At 36.8% G+C, this 19,212-nt stretch overlaps 1 protein-coding gene across 2 annotated transcripts in view; it reads right to left on the reverse strand.

Moving 5' to 3' along the window:
• Positions 1–19,212, reverse strand: part of LOC127653136 (cytohesin-3) — a 63,036-nt gene that overhangs the window by 33,745 nt on the left and 10,079 nt on the right. The window contains exon 1 of one of the 2 annotated variants that reach the window (XM_052139687.1): positions 5,485–5,672. The exons of the other annotated variant lie outside the window; for it this stretch is intronic. Within the exon in view, the coding sequence (XP_051995647.1) occupies positions 5,485–5,533 (49 nt within the window). The 5' untranslated portion in view covers positions 5,534–5,672. Of the gene's footprint in view, positions 1–5,484; positions 5,673–19,212 lie in introns of those variants that run through there. 2 annotated transcript variants of the gene reach the window in all.

The raw sequence follows: 19,212 nt of genomic DNA on the forward strand, positions 1-19,212 counted from the left end.
ACACCTTAACCCAAACACCAACCCTATACCTAACCATCAGTGGAGTAAATAATGTAATCTTAAAGACAATAATTAAACCTCCGATTCGTGGTCATTTTTGTTTTTATGAATATGATAACTTCTGGATGTCAACGCAGGAAGAGAACACCCTGGTCTCCTAGGCTGCTAATGCAATATGTTATTTGTAGCACCACAGGAAAAGGTCAAATATTTAAACTGATGCAAAAAAGACTGATGGGAGACTGTACAGATTTAAAAGGTTCAAAAATATATTTCTTTATTTATGATAATATACATTCACCGAACAGTTGTACACCTACTTATTCATGCAATTGTCTAATCAGGCAACTGTGTGGCAGCAGTGCAATGCATAAAATCATGCAGATGCAATTCTGGATCTTAAGATAATGTTCACATCAACCATCAGAAAGGGGAAACAGCAGAAGACCACATTGTGTTCCACTTCTGTCAGCCAAGAACAGAAAAGTGAGGCTGCAGTGGGCCTGTGTACCACAGCAAAAATAGAGATTAATTAGACCAGGTGATTTTTTTTTAACTGTCCAGTTTTGGTGAGCCTGTGCCCACTGCAGTCTCATCTTTCTGTTTTAGGCTGACAGAAGAGGAACCTGACGTGATCTTCTGCTGTTGTAGATCATTTGACTCAAGGTTTGACATGTTGTGCATCCAAGATGCTATACAATTGTACAGAGTGGTTATCTGAGTTACCATAGCCTTTCTGTCAGCTCGAACCAAACTAACCCTCACTCTGGTCATTCTCCGTTGACCTCTCTCATCAACAAGGCATTTCCGCCTGCAGAACTGCCGCTGAGATCACATTTTACCCATTCTGATGGTTGATGTGAACATTAACTGAAGTTCCTAACCCGTATCTACATGATTTTATTCATTGTACTGCTGCCACATGATTATCTGATTTGATAATAGCATGAATAATTAGGTGTATGTGTTCCTAATTAAGTGCTCAGTAAGTGTATTACATAGTCTCATAGTTATCTTAAAAGATATGTCCCATAGAATAGCTTCAATGTCATTAGCTTAGCTATTTTTTGTCAGTAGTTTGTGGTGTGGCTAACTAGTAGCTTAACTGATGTGGTTACTTTAGCAAATGCATTTCTCACCTCACACTTACTTTCCTGTTACTATTACAGTTTTGGAGCAGTAGCTTCTTCCTTACTGATCAGCCTTTCAGATTATGTTGATATAGGACTTGTTTTACTGTGGATATAGATACTTGTATACCTGTTTCCTCCAGCATCTTCACAAGGTCTTTTGCTGTTGGTCTGGGATTGATTCACACTTTTCGCACCAACCTACGTTTATCTCTAAGAGAAAAAATGTATCACCTTCCTGAGCGGTATGATGGCTGCGTGGTCCTATGGTGTTTATACTCACATACTATTGGTCTTACAGATCAACGTGGTACCTTCAGCCATTTGGAAATTGCTCCCATGGATCATGGGAAATTGCTCCCATGGTCTTGGCTGATTTCTTTTTATTTTCCTATGATGTCAAGCAAAGCGGCACTGAGTTTGAAGGTAGGCTTTAAAATACCACAGGTACACCTCCAATTCAGTACATCTCCTATCAGAAGCTAATTGGCTAATTGTGTAAAGGCTTGACATCATTTTCTGGAATTTTCCAAGCTGTTTAATGGCACAGTTAACTTCGTGTATGTACATTTCTGACCCATTGGAATTGTGATATAGTCAATTAAAAGTGAAACAATCGGTCTGTAAACTATTGTTGGAAAAATGACTCATGTCATGCACAAAGTAGATGTCCTAAACGACCTGCCAAAACTATAGTTTGCTAATATAAAATCTGTGGAGTGATCAAAAAATTAGTTTTAATGACTTCAACCTAAGTGTATGTAAACTTCAGTACTATATATCTCCATTTGCGCTGATGAGTGACTCTCAAGTGAGAGATAGCGTGCTTGTTTGATTGACAGACCACGCGTGTGCGCACATACTGTTTCTATGAAAGAGTGTGCGCTCTCATTAAACATCAGCTATGCTCAGATATTTTTTGTTGTTTATTTCATTTGTTACATCCTTTTTCAGTTTATTTCCCTCTCTAACTGTGTTGTAATTCAGCAAGTTAGATAACTCCCGTAAATAAAGACAACTCACAAAACTCATACACATTTGACAGGCTATTGATAAATATATTTTTGATGATTAAATCATAGATGGCTCGTGTGCTGCGTGTGGTAAACACTGCGAAAGAGCATTAAAAACCCTCATCTGTTTGGGAGAATATTTAACTCACATTTAGTGCCACACAGTTTCACCTCAGAACTGTTTAATGAGCCATGTAATATCATTTTGCAAAAATGCCACCACAGTCACATTATTTACATAAGATTAGACTGGTTTCAAAGTAGCTTTATTGATTGCAGCTCTAGTAAACTTTGAAAACATGAGTTTAAGGAAAAGTGAAAGACAAAATGATGACACTAGTCATGTCCAGACTGCACACGATGGTTTCAAGGTTGTCTTTGACACAGTGGATAAAGAAGCATTTATTTGATGCTCCCCCACTGGCTAACCTACGTCTACAGCACAGAAATCCTACATCATCTGAAAGAATTCCCACGCTGGAATGAAAGAAGAAAATGTGTTTGATTGTTGAGCTCACTGGCAAACCCCTACTGCGTGTTAGCACACACGCACGCACACACACACACACACACACACACACACACACACACACACACACACACATACAGGGTAATGTGATTTCACTGATTCTCTAATGTATTAAACATGACTTAAAGCACAGCAAGGGACAAGGAAACTTGTTATTTGATGATGTGATGCATTAGTGCAATTTGCTTGAAAAGTGTGTGAATTAGACTATACTTGTATAGGTCACCAGACAAGCCAGTAAGTCACCAAAAATTTTTATTAATGTATTCCATCAATAAATATGATGTCTTAAAAATGCAAATTAATTGTTACATGTTGATTGTTTACATGTACCATTTATTCTATTTATGGGATCTTTCAAATAAACCCCAGATTAATCTGAAAATATTTGTTACCCAGCCCTATGACTGACATCTCAAATCATGCTGCTTGTTGAGGAGAGGCTTATATTACTATTATAAGACTTCAAAAGCTGGATGATAAAATTTGCAAAAAGACTACATTTGAGAGACCCCATCCATCTCTAGCAGAATCCTTGCTAAAAAAGACCAACTTAACCAGTCCAGCACGAATTACCAGGCTGGATTATGTTGGTTTGGTCTACACAGGGTGCATAGTTCCACATTTAAAAGTGCACTCCACCTTTTTTTTTAATGAGGAAAAAATGACTAACTACTAAAGACATGAATTGTAATTTTTCAATATATGTATGACATCATGAGCACTCACATTAAAATGAAGACTCCAGTCATATCAGTAACATTGTAAATGCTGTTTTATTCTACATGGAGAGATTCCATACATGGGGGCGGCCATTTTAGAATCACATGACCAGCTGAATACTACTCACTTAATCTCAGTAACCGTCCTGTTATTTGACACTTTCACTCAATGATTAAATTAATCACGTCTGACTGTGAATACGACATTTCTACAATGACATCTGAAACTGAAAACTATTGATTTTAAATGATGCTGCATCCAAACCACTACATGTCAGTGTGTGTCCAAGATGACACAAAGACAAAATATACTGAGTGCACCTTTAAACCTCATTGCCATCATCCTTGCAATTCCCTGTCTTTCCTTTAACAATACAAAGGACAAAAGGTGAAACAATTCACTAGTACATGGATTAATCCAAACCTCACTTGAGAATTCCCACCTCATCCAGTTTCAGCTGTGCTCAAATATTAGCTATCTTGTGACTGGTAAGGCTGCTTAAAGCTTTCATAATGCTGCAATCTCCTTAAAATCCATACACAAAAACATTTGCCACAGTTTGTTCTTGATCTATGAGCCACAACACTCAATAATTTGAGGTGACAGTGTTAAGGAACACTATGTGTAAGTGACACTATTAACAAAACTGGTTAGCATTAACTATAGAATTAGGATATTGCCATTAAATAGCTTCATTGTTGTTAGCTTATTTTTGTTTGTAAATTGTTTAGTAGCTAACTACTTTAGCAAAAGCATAGCTTTACTGCAGTTAAACTACTGTAAACTATGAGTAGCGGCTAGTTTGGGAAGCTATCTTTTCAAAGTAGCTTCAAAAACACTGTGGCAGTTAATTCAAACAAATCTTTTTATTTATTTTTTTACCAAAGTTACAAAAAACGTTTTTTAACATCCAAAGGGAAGTCTAAATGATAGACATGTTAGACATATATATATATATATATATATATATATAGACATCTTTGTTTAATATTTCCCTTCATTTTGAAAAAACATTTCTATAGAAAATGTAATTACCGCAACACACAACAAAACCCTTGACAAATCAAAACAAATTATTTTGAAAGATAATATAATAGTAATATAATGATTTAAACTTGACATGTCAACATTTAGTAGAGGCTCTCAAATTAATCATTACTCAATAAAAAAAAAAATGTTTTTTATATGAATTAACAATTTATATCACAACCGAAAAACAAAATGTTCATTTATATAATTTTTTCAAAATATTAAAAAACTTATTTTAATTACTACATGTCTAATGGTTGATTTAATTAGAAATGATCAGATTTGGAATTTAATAACGGTCTATGTCTGAACGTATGGTATGGTAAGATGCAGTTATGAGAATTCTTTCAAATGTATAATTAAAAACAAACTCAAACAGTTCTCTGCCTGTTACTCACACACATTGAATTGATCAAACAACCTTTCACATACAACTTTGTTTAAGACCGAGAAATGATCAGATAGAGGCTTCTCCAGTCATTTGTGTAGTCTGGAAACATCTAATGAAGGACAATCTTGGATAGACATCCTGATATTCTCCAGGACTCTCTAAGGACAATGGAGAGGATGTTTCTGCTGTGCTGATTAGACAACATACAGCACGTAACAATAGCAACCACACATACACAGAGCTGTCTTATCATAGTGTAACCCACTTACGCAACAAACTTACACACTGTGGCCCCTCATACAAAAAAAAAAAACAACCTGTGAGTCCTGCATAGGGATGTCAAAAGTACTGGTACTTCTGTAACACGTCAATAGTAAATAATAATAATAAAATAAGAATTTTTAAAGATTCCAGTCTTTCTACCATACCAGTAGTACAGGTTACTAGGGTTGCCTGCTGGCCGTATTTGATGGGATGTGCCGTATTTTGTCTGAAATGACATATTGAAATATTGCTGCATTTTTAAGCAACGAGTCAGTTTTAAAGAGGCAAAATTGGAATTGGAACTGGAATTAATATCAATAGCTACTCTTCAGGTAACTACCGTTGTCCTGCAGCATGGTCTATAATACAATATCTTTAACTTTTAGCAATTTATGCAGTACATACCATCACTGTCTGCCCATAACTGTTGTTCTTGAAGTGGCATTGTTATCATTCCACAAAGCGGACCGTTTCAGAATCTGTCAGAAGTTTGGTTTCCTCTGGGAAACTTATTTCAGTGAATGAATTCAGCTGCAGCTGAGAGGTGACGGGTAAAATGTGTTTCTATTCCGTGCAACGCTTCTTCTGCCTCTCAAAACACAACATGCACATAGTTTGCATACTTAAAACCAACCAACTGTACAGGTAAAACCAGTTCACTCACCTTTGTTGTGAAACGACGTCACCTAATAACCCATTTTACCATAGTGAGTTGTCAGGTCATATGTGTCTTGTCTGATGTATGCAAATCCATCAGTCTGTATTTTTTAGTGGAGTTGAGTCTACAGGGTTATTTAACTTTTAGTCGTCCTAATCCCTAGCTCACAGAGCTGGCTTTGTATTTAGTAGTGTTTGCTAAGGCAAGCATCATTATTATTATTGCTCATCATACTTAGGGTTAGTTATTTTTGTAAGTCGTCCAGCACCATTTGTGCTAAAAGAATGATACCTCCAATCATGCAAATTATTGAGGACAGATGTGCTATTGCTTTTCTAAGTGATTAGACTTCCAATTCTCATCTGGAGGACAATAAAACATGCAGAAAACTCCAGTAGACTTACATTGAAAAAGGAACCAAGCCATTTCTAGAGACAAGAATATCAGAGACTTGGGGGTGGACACTTTATTTGGGCCAGTAAGAAACCACCTAGCATACCAACATGCTAACAACCACCCAAAACACCTTATAAACTGCATAGCTATGCTAACAAGGACTCAACACCATAGCTGCTGCATAGCAATGTCCTAGCAAACACCCACAACACCCTAGCAACCACATAGCAATGTCCTAGCAACCATCCACAATACTGTAACAATGCCTTAGCAAACATCCACAAAATCCTTGCACCATGGCCATCAGTTTTGTGTAGACAAATACTAACTCATAATTCCTTCCAAAAAAGGACAATCAAGTGATTGTATATAGTCATTAGAGCTCAAGTGCTGTCATGTAATTGGTATCTGTATGATATTCTCGGGCGTGACCTCATTTTCTCAAAATGATACAACTGTTTGCTTTTGAATACAGTAGATTAAAGTTAACACAATAGCTCTGTTTACACTCGAGTGGGAGTGGCACCTGAATGTGTTCAAACACAGGTGAGATGGTTCTGTAATGAGTCAGAATCTCTATTTATCGCCAGTCAACAAAGGCCAGTGAAGTTTTTCTCAACTTTAATGCTTGTATAGAGCAGCACCACTTATGCTGCCTTCCCATGCTTTCAAAGCTACTTTCCATTTCTGAAGTCATAATTACGAGAATGTCACATGCTTTGTTATTGGAAAGATGGAGGATGCCATGGTCATTCATGTATATTTCTTGGGGATCTTTTATTTTGACACCATAATACATGCTAGCCATATGGCTGACAATGATGGAATTTGGTCAAATACATGCTATTTTCTTTGTGTAAAAATGTACAATAAGCATCAGATAGTTCCTGATATACTGTATGTACATGTATATGATTTAAAAGACAAGTGATAATATGGTAGGTGCATTAATAAAACTGAATAAAACCATCATTCCCTATTGAAACTACTCTAATCCACCAGTTGAATGCTTATGTCGTCTTCCAACTCGGAAACTCGGGTATCAAAATTATCTCTAGTTCTTCCTTTTTATCTAGTTTCCCTCTTATCTAGTTTCCCAGTCGTAATTACTATATGATTTGAGGGGGCATTCATGTGTATTTTCTGAGTAGGAAACTCAGAAACAATCATTACGATAGCACGTGAAGGCAGCATTAATACAGGTCCTGCTTAAGAGGATAATGATGGTAGCCCATGGCTCACTCCCTGAGATTGAAACAGCAACCAGCCTTAAACACTAAATCTGCTCAAATCTGGCTGAAATCTGATCAAAACAATGAGTTTAGTACTCTTGCCTGTGTTATTGCCATATATGTCTGTACAGATCATTAGTCTGGGGAAGTCATTTGACGCAAAGAAAAAAAAGAGTACTGAGTTGAAAACAGAAGGAAAACTTTCTGGAGTTTTCTGGAGAGCATTTTAGTGAGGACAGTTCCATAATTTACTTACTGCAGCGTTGATAACATTTTTACATTTTGTTAACTTTTAAACAACTAGATTTGTAAATTTTTCTGAAAAACTATAAGTGGTTCTTGCTTGACACCCTGCTAGGGTGTTTTGGATAGTTACCTGGCAATTGCTATACAGTTGCTAAGATCTTTCCAAATGTCATTTAGCATGTTGTAAGTAACTAAGTTGTTCTGGGTGGTTGCCTGGGTGATGTTAGGTGATTGCTAAGGTGTTCAAGGTAGTTTCTAAATGGCAGCTTATTGGTCAAAGACAAAAGAGCCCCCCTCCAAGTGATATTCTGATATTGATATGGCTCAGGTCCCTCCTTCAAGGTAAGGCTGCATTCCAGACAAACTTAGAAGTGGGAATACCCGAGTTGAAATTCCCCATTTTCACATTCCAGTCAATAAAACGTCATGGTCAAATTTACTTACCACAACATGGTGCCATGACTCCGTCTAGGGCTCTTTTTACATGTTCTTTTGCCAGTTATAGCCATATAATAAAAGTCATGAACACTAAATGCTTGTGTTGGATTTAAAAAAAGGCAACAAAAAATAAGGTACAGGCTTTGAATTTAACATGCCAAACTGCGATTTATTCAGTGAATAAGAGCACATTTAAGAAAACTACACATTATTAATTAATTCATGTATAAATAATGTAAGTCATGCCCCCTGACTAGTGCTTAAATTCTGTATTAGGCCTTGATGTATTTGTGTTCTATAGGGGGCAGTCAGCACAGCCTTGGATAACATGATTTTATGTTCAAAGACAGCTGGACAGTGCACAAAAGAATGTAGGAGTCTCAAAACGTGTTTTTTCGAAGTTTCAAACAAAGTTTTTAGACTGATGCTTTTGGAGCGTCTCTCACTTTATTTGCGTTGCATCTCACTAGTTTTTGCGTCATTAAACGCTATGTTTTTAAGACATTGTGTCAAGTTAAACATAGTTTAAAAGTTGGCAAACGTATCTAAAGAGCCCTGCATTGTGTTGCGCTCGGTCCAGCATAAGAGTGTGTCATCTCTAGAAGGCTTTGACGAGGTTTTGGTTTGACGAGGCGTGTTGCTCATTCAGCTGGAGTTGTGCTAACTGCCCCCTACTGCCACAGATTCACAAAAACATCACGGTGGTACATCATGCTTGAATTGCTCCAATGGTAGGAACATTCTTTTACAGAATAATTTAATGGACAGGGGCATGATTATTTGCGTAAATGTTTTAAAATTAACATGTTAAATCGACAGCCCTAATAATAATAGAAGAATCCATTGAAAATCTTAAGTGCTTTTCCTCTCAGTGGCCTTATTTAAGAATATTTAAGAATGAAACAAACCAAAGCAAAACATAATTTTGTTTATATAATTCACCCTTTCACACATAACTCAATAAACTGTTTTTGAAAGAAACATCTTACCCTACCCTCACAATGTCTTATTCATCTCCTGCATTTCACACTGGCATCTTGAGTCCATTTCTAAATTGACTTCAAAATGAAAGCGTCCTTTTCCTTTACCAGATGAGAAAATATCCTGATGCATCTATTTTTAGCTCATCCTGTGTCATGCTACTGTTCACAAATTAGATTAGTATTTTTGGCAGAGGCTGTGTGCTGTTTCTCACAGAATTAGTTTTTTGCCTGCATTTGATTTTGCGTGCTGGTTTTCCCCTCACCTGCAGCATCTGGTTAATAATGTGAGTGAAGTTTAAACTGCACAAACCCCCATGAACACTGATGCCATGGACTTCAGTGCAGCACATATCTGCATCCTACCACTTTGCACAAGAACAATATACTTGCAAGTGTTTCATTAGATTAACTAACAAAAATGTTTTCCTCAAAGACATGAATTGTAATTTTTCAATATATGTATGAAATCATGAGCACTCACATTAAAATAAAGACTCCAGTCATATCAGTAACATTGTAAAAGCTGTTTTATTCTACATGGAGAGGGTCCACACATGGGGGCGGCCATTTTAGAATCGCATGACCAGCTGAATACTACTCACTTAATCTCAGTAACCGTCCTGTTATTTGACACTTTCACTCATTGATTAAAGTAATCATGACTGACTGTGAATACAACATTTCTACAATGACATCTGAAACTGAAAACTATTGATTTTAAATGATGCTACATCCAAACCACTAGATGTCAGTGTGTGTCCAAGATGACACAAAGACAAACGTTACTTAATGCATATTTTATGCATATTGAGAGATTTTGTGGAAAGGTGGAATAGATGAGGATTTTTTGGTGCATTGTGTCATCACTAAAACATTTCACATAATATTTTAAGTTCATCCAAAGTCTGATGCATATTGTCATAACAATGGCAAAAAACTAGCAGTAATCACCAACTCCAAACTGATTGGCTGTCTTTAGGCAATTTACCAGAGGTCAGTGTGCACAGGTTTTATCAGTGCACCTGAAAACAAAATTATATTTTTGGTATTTTGGGGCTTCCTTTTATTTAGAAGAAAGCTTGGGAGTTTGTGATCAGGACAGGTGTGACTAGCCACTAGCTGGTAAATATTCAGATTTCACTTACCAGCTGTTGATAAGTATAATGGCAAAAAAATTAAGCATCGATATCCTTTCACTGCGTGTTGAGAGTAAACGTTTCCAAAGACGAGATCAACAAAATCCATTTGTCACTGAATAATGTCTATTTTAATATCCTATACAGTCAGCTGTTGATCAAAACCAGCTAAAATATAAACATTTAATTCCAATCACACAGCACGGATGTGCTGAAGAAGCAACGCTAGTTAATATGCGCTCAACCAAAAAACTTCAGGGAGATGCTTGCTGAACTGTCACTTTTCTTAAAGAGACAGTACCATTTTAGCACTTGTTCTACATATCAATGTAAATACTTGCATATATTAGGGATGTCCCAATATCAATACTGTATCGGAAAGGGGTCCAATACCACGCTAATGTACTTGTGCACATGAAAATGCTCCAATATCAAACACTGATACCATCTGATGTACGAATGTCATTACGTAAACATTCAGAGCACTACTTTAAATCACATTATGTCCTAGTGAGATTATGTAACTGAAAAAGCTGTGATTTTAATGGTAAAAATATATAGTTTGCACATGCTGCTTGCTATAAATGTGAGTGTTTGTGAATGTGTGGAGCTGGTGTTGTGACGACAAAGAAACACAGTGCTCATACCTTTTAGATATCCTTGGCGCATACACAGAAAACACCATTATGAGCATCACACGCCTTGTTTGTAGTAGTGCTAATTATCTATGTAGCTTGAGGCACATACAGACTTCCTATTTATTTAATTTTAATTTTAATAGCAGCCTTTTGCTGTTTAATAATCACTTTGAGTCACGTAGCTACCATCCCCTGTAAAATTAACAGTATTAGCTGAGAGACAATTTTATTCATATGTAAGCAAAATTGACATTTTAACTGAAACATACCCAAACAGAATCGAATCAAATTGAATTGAAATAGAATCGAATCGAGAAATCTGTACAAGGTTTTACAAGAGTGATGTTTCATCATGCGGCCAAGTTCTTATTTTTTTTAAGTACTTTATTGTAAGCATTCATGACCAATGAGAACTTTAGACCAGTGGTAAAACTAATTCACACTATTTCCACTTGATTTAAAACATACAGTACACACTTCTTTCAAAAGCCTCAAAATGCTTCTTATGTGTTTCTATCTGTCAACGGCTCCGTCAGATCTTTCTCAAGTGAGTAAGCACCTGTAGCAGTACCTAAGCATAAAATACACTGCATAAAAAAAATTAACTTCTTGACTAGACGGTTCCTGACCTGAACAAACTGCAATGTGGAACAGACCTTAAGCTTGTGGTTAAAAGCCAGACTAACCAAGACTAACCAAGTCAAATGAAACCCAGTTCTACCTGTATGGATGCATCTAACCTTGTTGTAGCCTAGATTTTAATTAGTAAGATGTAAAAGTTCTGAATGATGAAAACTGTCTGACAACAACATTAATAACTGATTATCATCACTTGGGCCGAATGGATATTTGGGAGATGGTAAGCATCCTCCTTCAAAGTATATTTTTATTAACCAGAATGAAAAACACATTCCTTTCTCTCCTACACCCTTCTGCTGATCGCACGAATATAATCCGATATAAATCTCCATAAAATCAAGGCAAATCTGATGTCCCCCTTACACTTAGTGTGATGTTTGCATGGACCATCAGTGCTGCCCATCAGATGAGCTGAGAGTGAGAGCTCCTCACTGATCAAACCCCCTCAGGCCTATAATGACTCAGACAGGAAATGAGTTTGATTCCAGACGTCTCATAGAGAGACACGAAATAAGACAAACTGGGCTGCCGGACCCCTAACAGGTCTGTTTATATTGGCCCTGGTGGTCCAGACACCACATCTGGATGAGAGAGGGGGAATATTTTGGCACACACTCTGTTGTGAGTGAGAGGATAGTGAAGACTCGAGTCGCTTTATTATGGCTGAAACGTAGGCGAAGAGAGACGAGCATCCGGCTGTGCATTTCTTTAATGTTTCATAAGATATTGTTCAGTCTCTAGGACACTTGTGTTTAATCAATTCCAAGAGAATTTGATTTTTCAAGCATATATTTTCTCTGGGACTGTGGGGATTTATTATACACTATGGAGGCGCCATTGTTAGTTTAAGTCCAGCTGTGAAGATGTAAAGGAGGACAGCTGGGCCAATGATGTTTTAATCATTTTTCAGATGTGTCACAGTTTAAATGTCTGGGACAAATAGTTTTTTCTAGAATTAAAGAGATTTTAAATTATCTTCTCAATGTTTATGTGGCATCCCTTAAGATAATCGAGAGTTCATGGCAAATTTGCCACAAACTTGTGTGATCACATTGCGTGGTAGCTCAACTGATACAGCGTTGCACTTGTGAAGCAGAAGACTAGAGTACGAGTCCAGAAGAGCAACCGAGACGACACGTGAGACGAAAGTGTCATAGAAGCACCACAAAATGATGTGGTTGCTTCAGCAATTGTGTTTTTCATCTCACCTTTGGTTTTATGACTCTATCGGTTAGGTTTTGTTTTAAGTTTAAGGGTAGGGAGGTAGGTTTTGTTGATTTTAAACTATACGAGGATAGAGAATTAATCTTAAAACCATATTTAGCACCACACAGTGGAAATTTCACCTTTGGAACTGCCACGTTACGTGTAATGAACCACGTCATTTCATTTGGCAAAAATGTTGCCAAAGTCACGTAATTTTCATGAGATCTGGCTGCAGATTGTCCAAATTCACCCTACATCTGTTTTTAAGATTTTGGATCAAATTCATTACCTGCGGTGCTGGGTAGTAATTGATTACATGTATTCCGGATTACGTAATTAGATTTAAAAATGCAAGTATTTACAACTGGATTAAATTACATTTTAAACTGCTTGCAATTGGACTACAGTTACTTTTTATGGATTACATGATTACATATTAACAAGGCAATGGCAGTAAATTGTTAATCATTTATTGATGATTTTCATATTAATATCATCATATACTTACCCCAAAGTGCAATAGACTCACAGATGAACATTTTGACCATGTGATCCTTTAACGTTACAATAGTACGATATGCACCTCAGGTAAGAGACAGGTGATGGAATATTACTTACTAGTAAGGGTTAAAAGTAAAGGCTTTTGCACACCAAATGCGAATATTAAGCGTGATATCTCGGTGCGGTAATGAGCCATTCTCAGCTGGAGCGAACATTCGCTTGGTGAATCGCACGCCGACAAAGCGCAATTGTTTTTTACGGTGTCAATTTTTTTCTTCGTCAGACGAAGAAATTCCAAGACCAAAATTATATACACTTTAGATCACGTGTCAGAAGCCATTTCAGTTACCAGAACCAGAGCAACAGGTGGCGCTAAAGTGCAGAAAGCTTCTTTGACCACCCACTGACATTAATGTGACTAAGTTGAATAGCAACAACAAAATCGTTATTGCTGCACTATTTTTAATAGTCGTTAACAGCTTCTGTCGGTAGCAGTATTAAAAGTATCTAATAATGGGTCACACTGAAGATGGGTTTTGTTGGGTCAGATTGCCAGCTTGCTCACTGGGGGGCACAATTTACAATAACTTTTTTATCAACCTGCTCAATGATGTGTTGTGAAAAACACAACACAAATATTGTGAAAATTACTTGATTTATTGCTTGCACTTTTGGAGTGTTTAAATTTCATCATGTTTAATTGGTAACATGCATGATTTTGAGAGATGTACATGGCAATAATCAAACATTTGTTTTAACAGTCATTATGAGTGTGCATTACACAGTGATTTTAACACAAATATATACAGTATGTGTGACAGTGGCATATAATTAATATTGTTCAAAATGTTTTAACCGTTAAACCATTTATTACACTCCATTCTTTCGAACCACCCTTCAGACTGTGTCTACATGATAATACTGTCAGTCAACTTGTCCAGCAGGTGAACTGAAATAGTTTGTGAAGTGTCTCGAAAGTTTTCTTACTCGTATAGCAAATCAACAACACACTCGTCAACGCTGCTGCAGCTTGTAGAGAGATGCGTTTTATTTTTTCAATCTGCTCGCTAGACTTGTCAAGTGGTTAATTCTTCTCACCCGGTGATGGGTGGAGGGTGGACCAGCTCAAAGGTGCGTTAAGCCACCTACCCTACTGGGGTAAAATTGCTTGTTGATTAGCGTCATCTGTTGTAAAGGCATGAATCTGCTAACGGCGAACATTCGTTTCACTTTCTATGGGAATGGGCCATCCGCCTGTGATTCGTATCGCATAATTGCGTTATGTTTGGTGTTGGAACAAAGCCCATCGCTCTACTGTTGCTGCTGATCCAGTGGAGTCCACAGTATGAAACTTGACATAAAAGTTGACGCAATTGTTCCTTGTGAGACATGGTGGAACTTTGCTGTTTTAAAATATTCTGCTCTTTTAGAATATTCGTGCTGTTCAAAAGATAATATCTTGAACCTCAGCTTTGGAATTGGCTATGGTCTAGCAGTAAGGGTTAAATGTGTTTGTGTTTTTACATGAAAGCTTTAACCTAGGCAGTGTTGTTGCTGTTGATTTTATGGTCATTCATTTTCATTAATTTTATGATAGGTTTATGTTGATTTTATGGTCATTGATGTTCGTACTGCTGCTATTGTTTTATGCACTTAAAATGAACTTGATGTCTCAGTGTTTTGTATTATAACCTTTAGCCATGCACTGTCATTACTGTTAGATTTAATGTTTATTTAATGCATGAAATGTTTAATGCACTTTTTAAAAATGTCATTACAAGCTTTTTATGAGGCTTGTTTTGTTAGTAATAAAGAATGGAATACATTTTCCTCTTTGTACTTTTATGTTAAATCATTATTCTACTCAAATGCATGTGAAATAAAATAAAATTAGGCTGAAAGTAATCCAAAAGTAATCGGATTAGATTGCCCAAAAATGTAATCTATGAGATTACGTTACAAATTTAAATTTTTGTCATGTAATTACAAATAATCCACCCAGCACTGATTACCTGCATAGGCTTATAATATGTAATGTTTATTAATTTCATAGACACGAATGGGGCCGTTCACACAGGATGTGTTTTTATATCCGTCTGCACTGTTTTGGAATAGTTTTATGTGAACATGCACTAGATGGACGTCTTTGACTGTTGTGGTGCATTTGTCCTTTAGCCTTATGGCTTTGAGCGCAGCATTTTTAAGATGCTGTTTAAAGTTGAAAACATTTCAAATGCATCTCGAAACACCTGCATTCTGTTCCATTTGTTGTGCTGCAACTAGCTTTTTAGCAGTAAAAAACAAACAAACAAACAAAAAACAATCAAAACTGACCTATCAAACATGCATCAATAGAGCCCACCACTTTATCAGCCATCTTAATTCCAGAAGTATTTTTCCCATTAGTTTTTTCCATAGGGATTTCATAAAATCCTTCATAAAACAGTTCCACGTTACGACTAAACCAACAAGCTCTGAGGTAAATCACATTACAAACTTTTGAAAACAAGTTTGAAACAAAAATGTATTTGAACACCGGAGAAAAAGACAAAGGCACAAGATTGTGTACTAAACATCTTTTAATGAAGCATTGTGAATAATGTAATCAAATGAAGTGATAATTTATCGTTAATATTCGAAAAATATACATGTTTTATATATGAATATATATATATATATATATATATATATATATATATATATATATATATATGGAAAGAACTATTTTTACTTCTGGAACTCAAATGTTGCAGGTTGTGGTGCTTACTAGTGAAGTCACATATAGCAGCACCTTAAATCACCCAAATAGAAACCACCCATAGCATCATAGTGGTGAGATTTACACAAGCAAGCACCACTCAAAACATTAAAATCAGAGGAAACAGGAAATCATTTTGCATCATCTGAACAAAAATGTAGGAACAGTTAGGAAATGATGTTGGAATATCTGGGAAGCTCTTTTAGTGTGACAATCAACACTGATTCAGATATCAGCATAGAAGTGTTCTGACTTGATAATGATTCATTATTGAAATATTTGAAGACAAGATTGGGACAGCTCACATTTGCATTATAGATGTGTTTTGAGAGTGTCCTCAGTAAAAATAACAAAGAAGTTCCTGTATTTATATGAAAGAGGCAATTATGTCTACATGTTGATTCAGTAGGTCAAAGATAAACAGCTCACCAGCTCCGCAAACCATTAAAATCAGACCTAGTAATTACATCATCCACCCACAGCTGATTGTTGGATGAGGTGTGAACTGTAGGTGATATAACACAGGTGAAGCCCTTGATTACTGCTGTGCTCTGATTCACACCTGACAGAATCTCTTATTCACAATACAGCAGCTTTAAGAGGTATGGGCCATGACCCATTTAACCAGCTACACCTCACAAATGATGCATGCGTGCCCACAAACAGTGATACAAGCAGATGCCAGATTGGGCTTGTTGCTCTCATGTATTCAATCTGGATCATTTTATACAGAGTATTTGGTGTGACGCAACAAGTTTCCAGCGTCAGGTAATTTTTCTTTCCCACACTGAATGTGAAATTGCTACAAGATTTGCCAAATTTACAACCAATTTTGAAAAGATTAGATGTCTACACGGAAAGCCGGAGTGTATTTTTATGAATGTTAAAATTTGTATCAGGCCCCAGGTGTCCCGTGAGTGATAGGGAATGTGTCCTGCGTTCCACTTCACTTTAAACATTCACTCACTAACTTCCCTCAGCACTGCCATTTTGGAAGTTCTTTCCACTTTGTAAAGTGGATGAGGGACATTTTTGCTGATAGACTCTCAACCTCTCGAGTTTGAGCAAGGCTACACATACGTATGCTTCAGGCAGCTCCATCTCCCAAAATGCAACTCAATGTGACATCACAGCAGATCATGCTTCACCTATCCCCGAGATCTCAGCCAGAGATGGAGCACGTTTATTGAAATTAATGGAAGAATCTGGAACACACAATATAGGCTGCATTCCACTTCTGCAATCACAGATTCAGGTAAACTTTAGTTGTAATTTCAGAGGCTTATGTATAAATCTTGTCTGTTAAGAATGTTTTTTTTATTATTGGAATTAATTGTTAGGAAGGATTAATGAAGTTTTACAAAAAGGAAATGGTAACATTACAATGAACACATAGTCTTTGGCTGTGTAACAAACAGTCAGTTTATGATGGCTACAAGTATTATGCTGTTAAATCTCTGTATAACCTTTCTGCTTAATTGACCCAACTTTAATTCCATCATACTACACAGTTGTTTGGGGGTGGGGTAGTTTTAGCGGCATCTGTGTGGTGATATCACAATCGAGGTGCATTGTGGGATATGGAGTTGCCTGAAGCATACATCTGTGTAGGCTCTCTCCCTTGGCCAGAGTCAAGGGGTTGAGGGTCTGTCAACAGGAACTTTGCCCACTTAAATTTGCGACCGACTTTCGTATTGTGATGTATTTCTGAGTGAAACAGCGTATCGAACAAGAAAAGAATGTAGGGCAGGGATTTTAGTTTATCTATTGGTTGTTGATTGGATTGTGAAAATATGGGCGTTGCGTAGTGGAACGAAGGCAGATGTGAATGCGAGTTTGCATTTGTCTTTGCTTATGAAGAGGCTGTAGCCGTTGAAAAACGAGTGAGAAAAAGAGAATCACATTTGAACCTTTTGAATCACAATACACTAAATAATGGAAAAAAACACTTAATTGTGCTGTGAATCAGAATATCGTGAATTCAGGCGTGAAATGTCTTGAACACGCCTGTGAATTTGCCATTATTCCTCCGCATTTTAAATGTAAATTCAAGCCAGCTGACTCGTAACCAAGGATGTTTGGGTTAAGGAACAATAGTTTTTAAGGAAAATGGACGAAAATACACCTTGCCCTCTTCACCAAGATGGGATTGACACTTCGTTCAACTCTACGCAAGGTAGTGGTATTTATAAGAAAGGGGCAGGTTTTAAGCAGACTAAATGTCCTGCATACGTCACCAGAGAGAAGTCTGTCGTTTCACCGGAAGATCGAGTTCTTCCATTTTGATTAAAGATTGCGAGGTATAAATTAATAAAACATATGCATGGATCAATCGTTCACAATAAAATGCATTTTGAAAATAGGGTGAATTTTCATTTCATGCTGACTTTTACAAAGTGGAAAGGACTTAAAAAATGGATGGGGGAAGTGCTTAGGCCGGGCATACATAGTGCGAGTTCTGACACTCGGGAGGTCGTGAGCCCCTGCACACTTTACAAGTCAGTTTATCTGAAAATCATACAGGTGCAATTGTACGCGACGTGACTTTACGACCTGAAGCAATCACATGAATTTTTGCGCTATTTATCAATATACACATAAAGCCATAGGAGGACATTTTCTTTAATTCCTCATAGCTTGCAATTTATAAATAAAATATAAGACTGACATGGCCAGGGGCTGCATTAGCTGAAAACTCATAATTCTTACAAATGCTGACCAACATTTGACAGATTCAGATTTGAATGGGAGGCTGTGTGATTCATGAATGCATACATCAATCATAACGTCAGTGTGTTGCTGCCAGTTATTACATGACAATAAAGTGCACAAAATGTACAAGATTAAAAAGTGCAGAAAATTCGCACACCGTTTCTGTCAGTTATACTTAGAATTGTGCATTAAACATCATATTTGCACTTAAAATTAATCCAAGTTATTTAATGGAGTAGGCTACCTGTATTATTCAGCTTTTAGATGTAGGCTACGTCCTTCTCATCTGTCACTGCTTGCATGTTGATGGCAGACATGCTGAAGAAGATCTTTGAGGTTTGTCCATGTAAATGTGCTTTAAAGCCGCACACAGCAAAGATGAAAAATCTTGTTTTAGCACAGCGGTTGATTGACAGGTAGATCTTTCAACCTAGAAGTCCTTGGTTTCACTAGACACGCGCTTATGGAGTTAAAAAAAATCCTCTATCACATATCCACTATCGTGTGCATATACAATTATAAAAGATGCTACATCCCCCTAAATGTAGCCCTAAGAACTGCAATGAATGCAAGTATGATGAATAAAAATA

Source organism: Xyrauchen texanus, chromosome 12, assembly GCF_025860055.1.
Source record: "Xyrauchen texanus isolate HMW12.3.18 chromosome 12, RBS_HiC_50CHRs, whole genome shotgun sequence".
NCBI classification, from domain to species: domain Eukaryota; kingdom Metazoa; phylum Chordata; class Actinopteri; order Cypriniformes; family Catostomidae; genus Xyrauchen; species Xyrauchen texanus.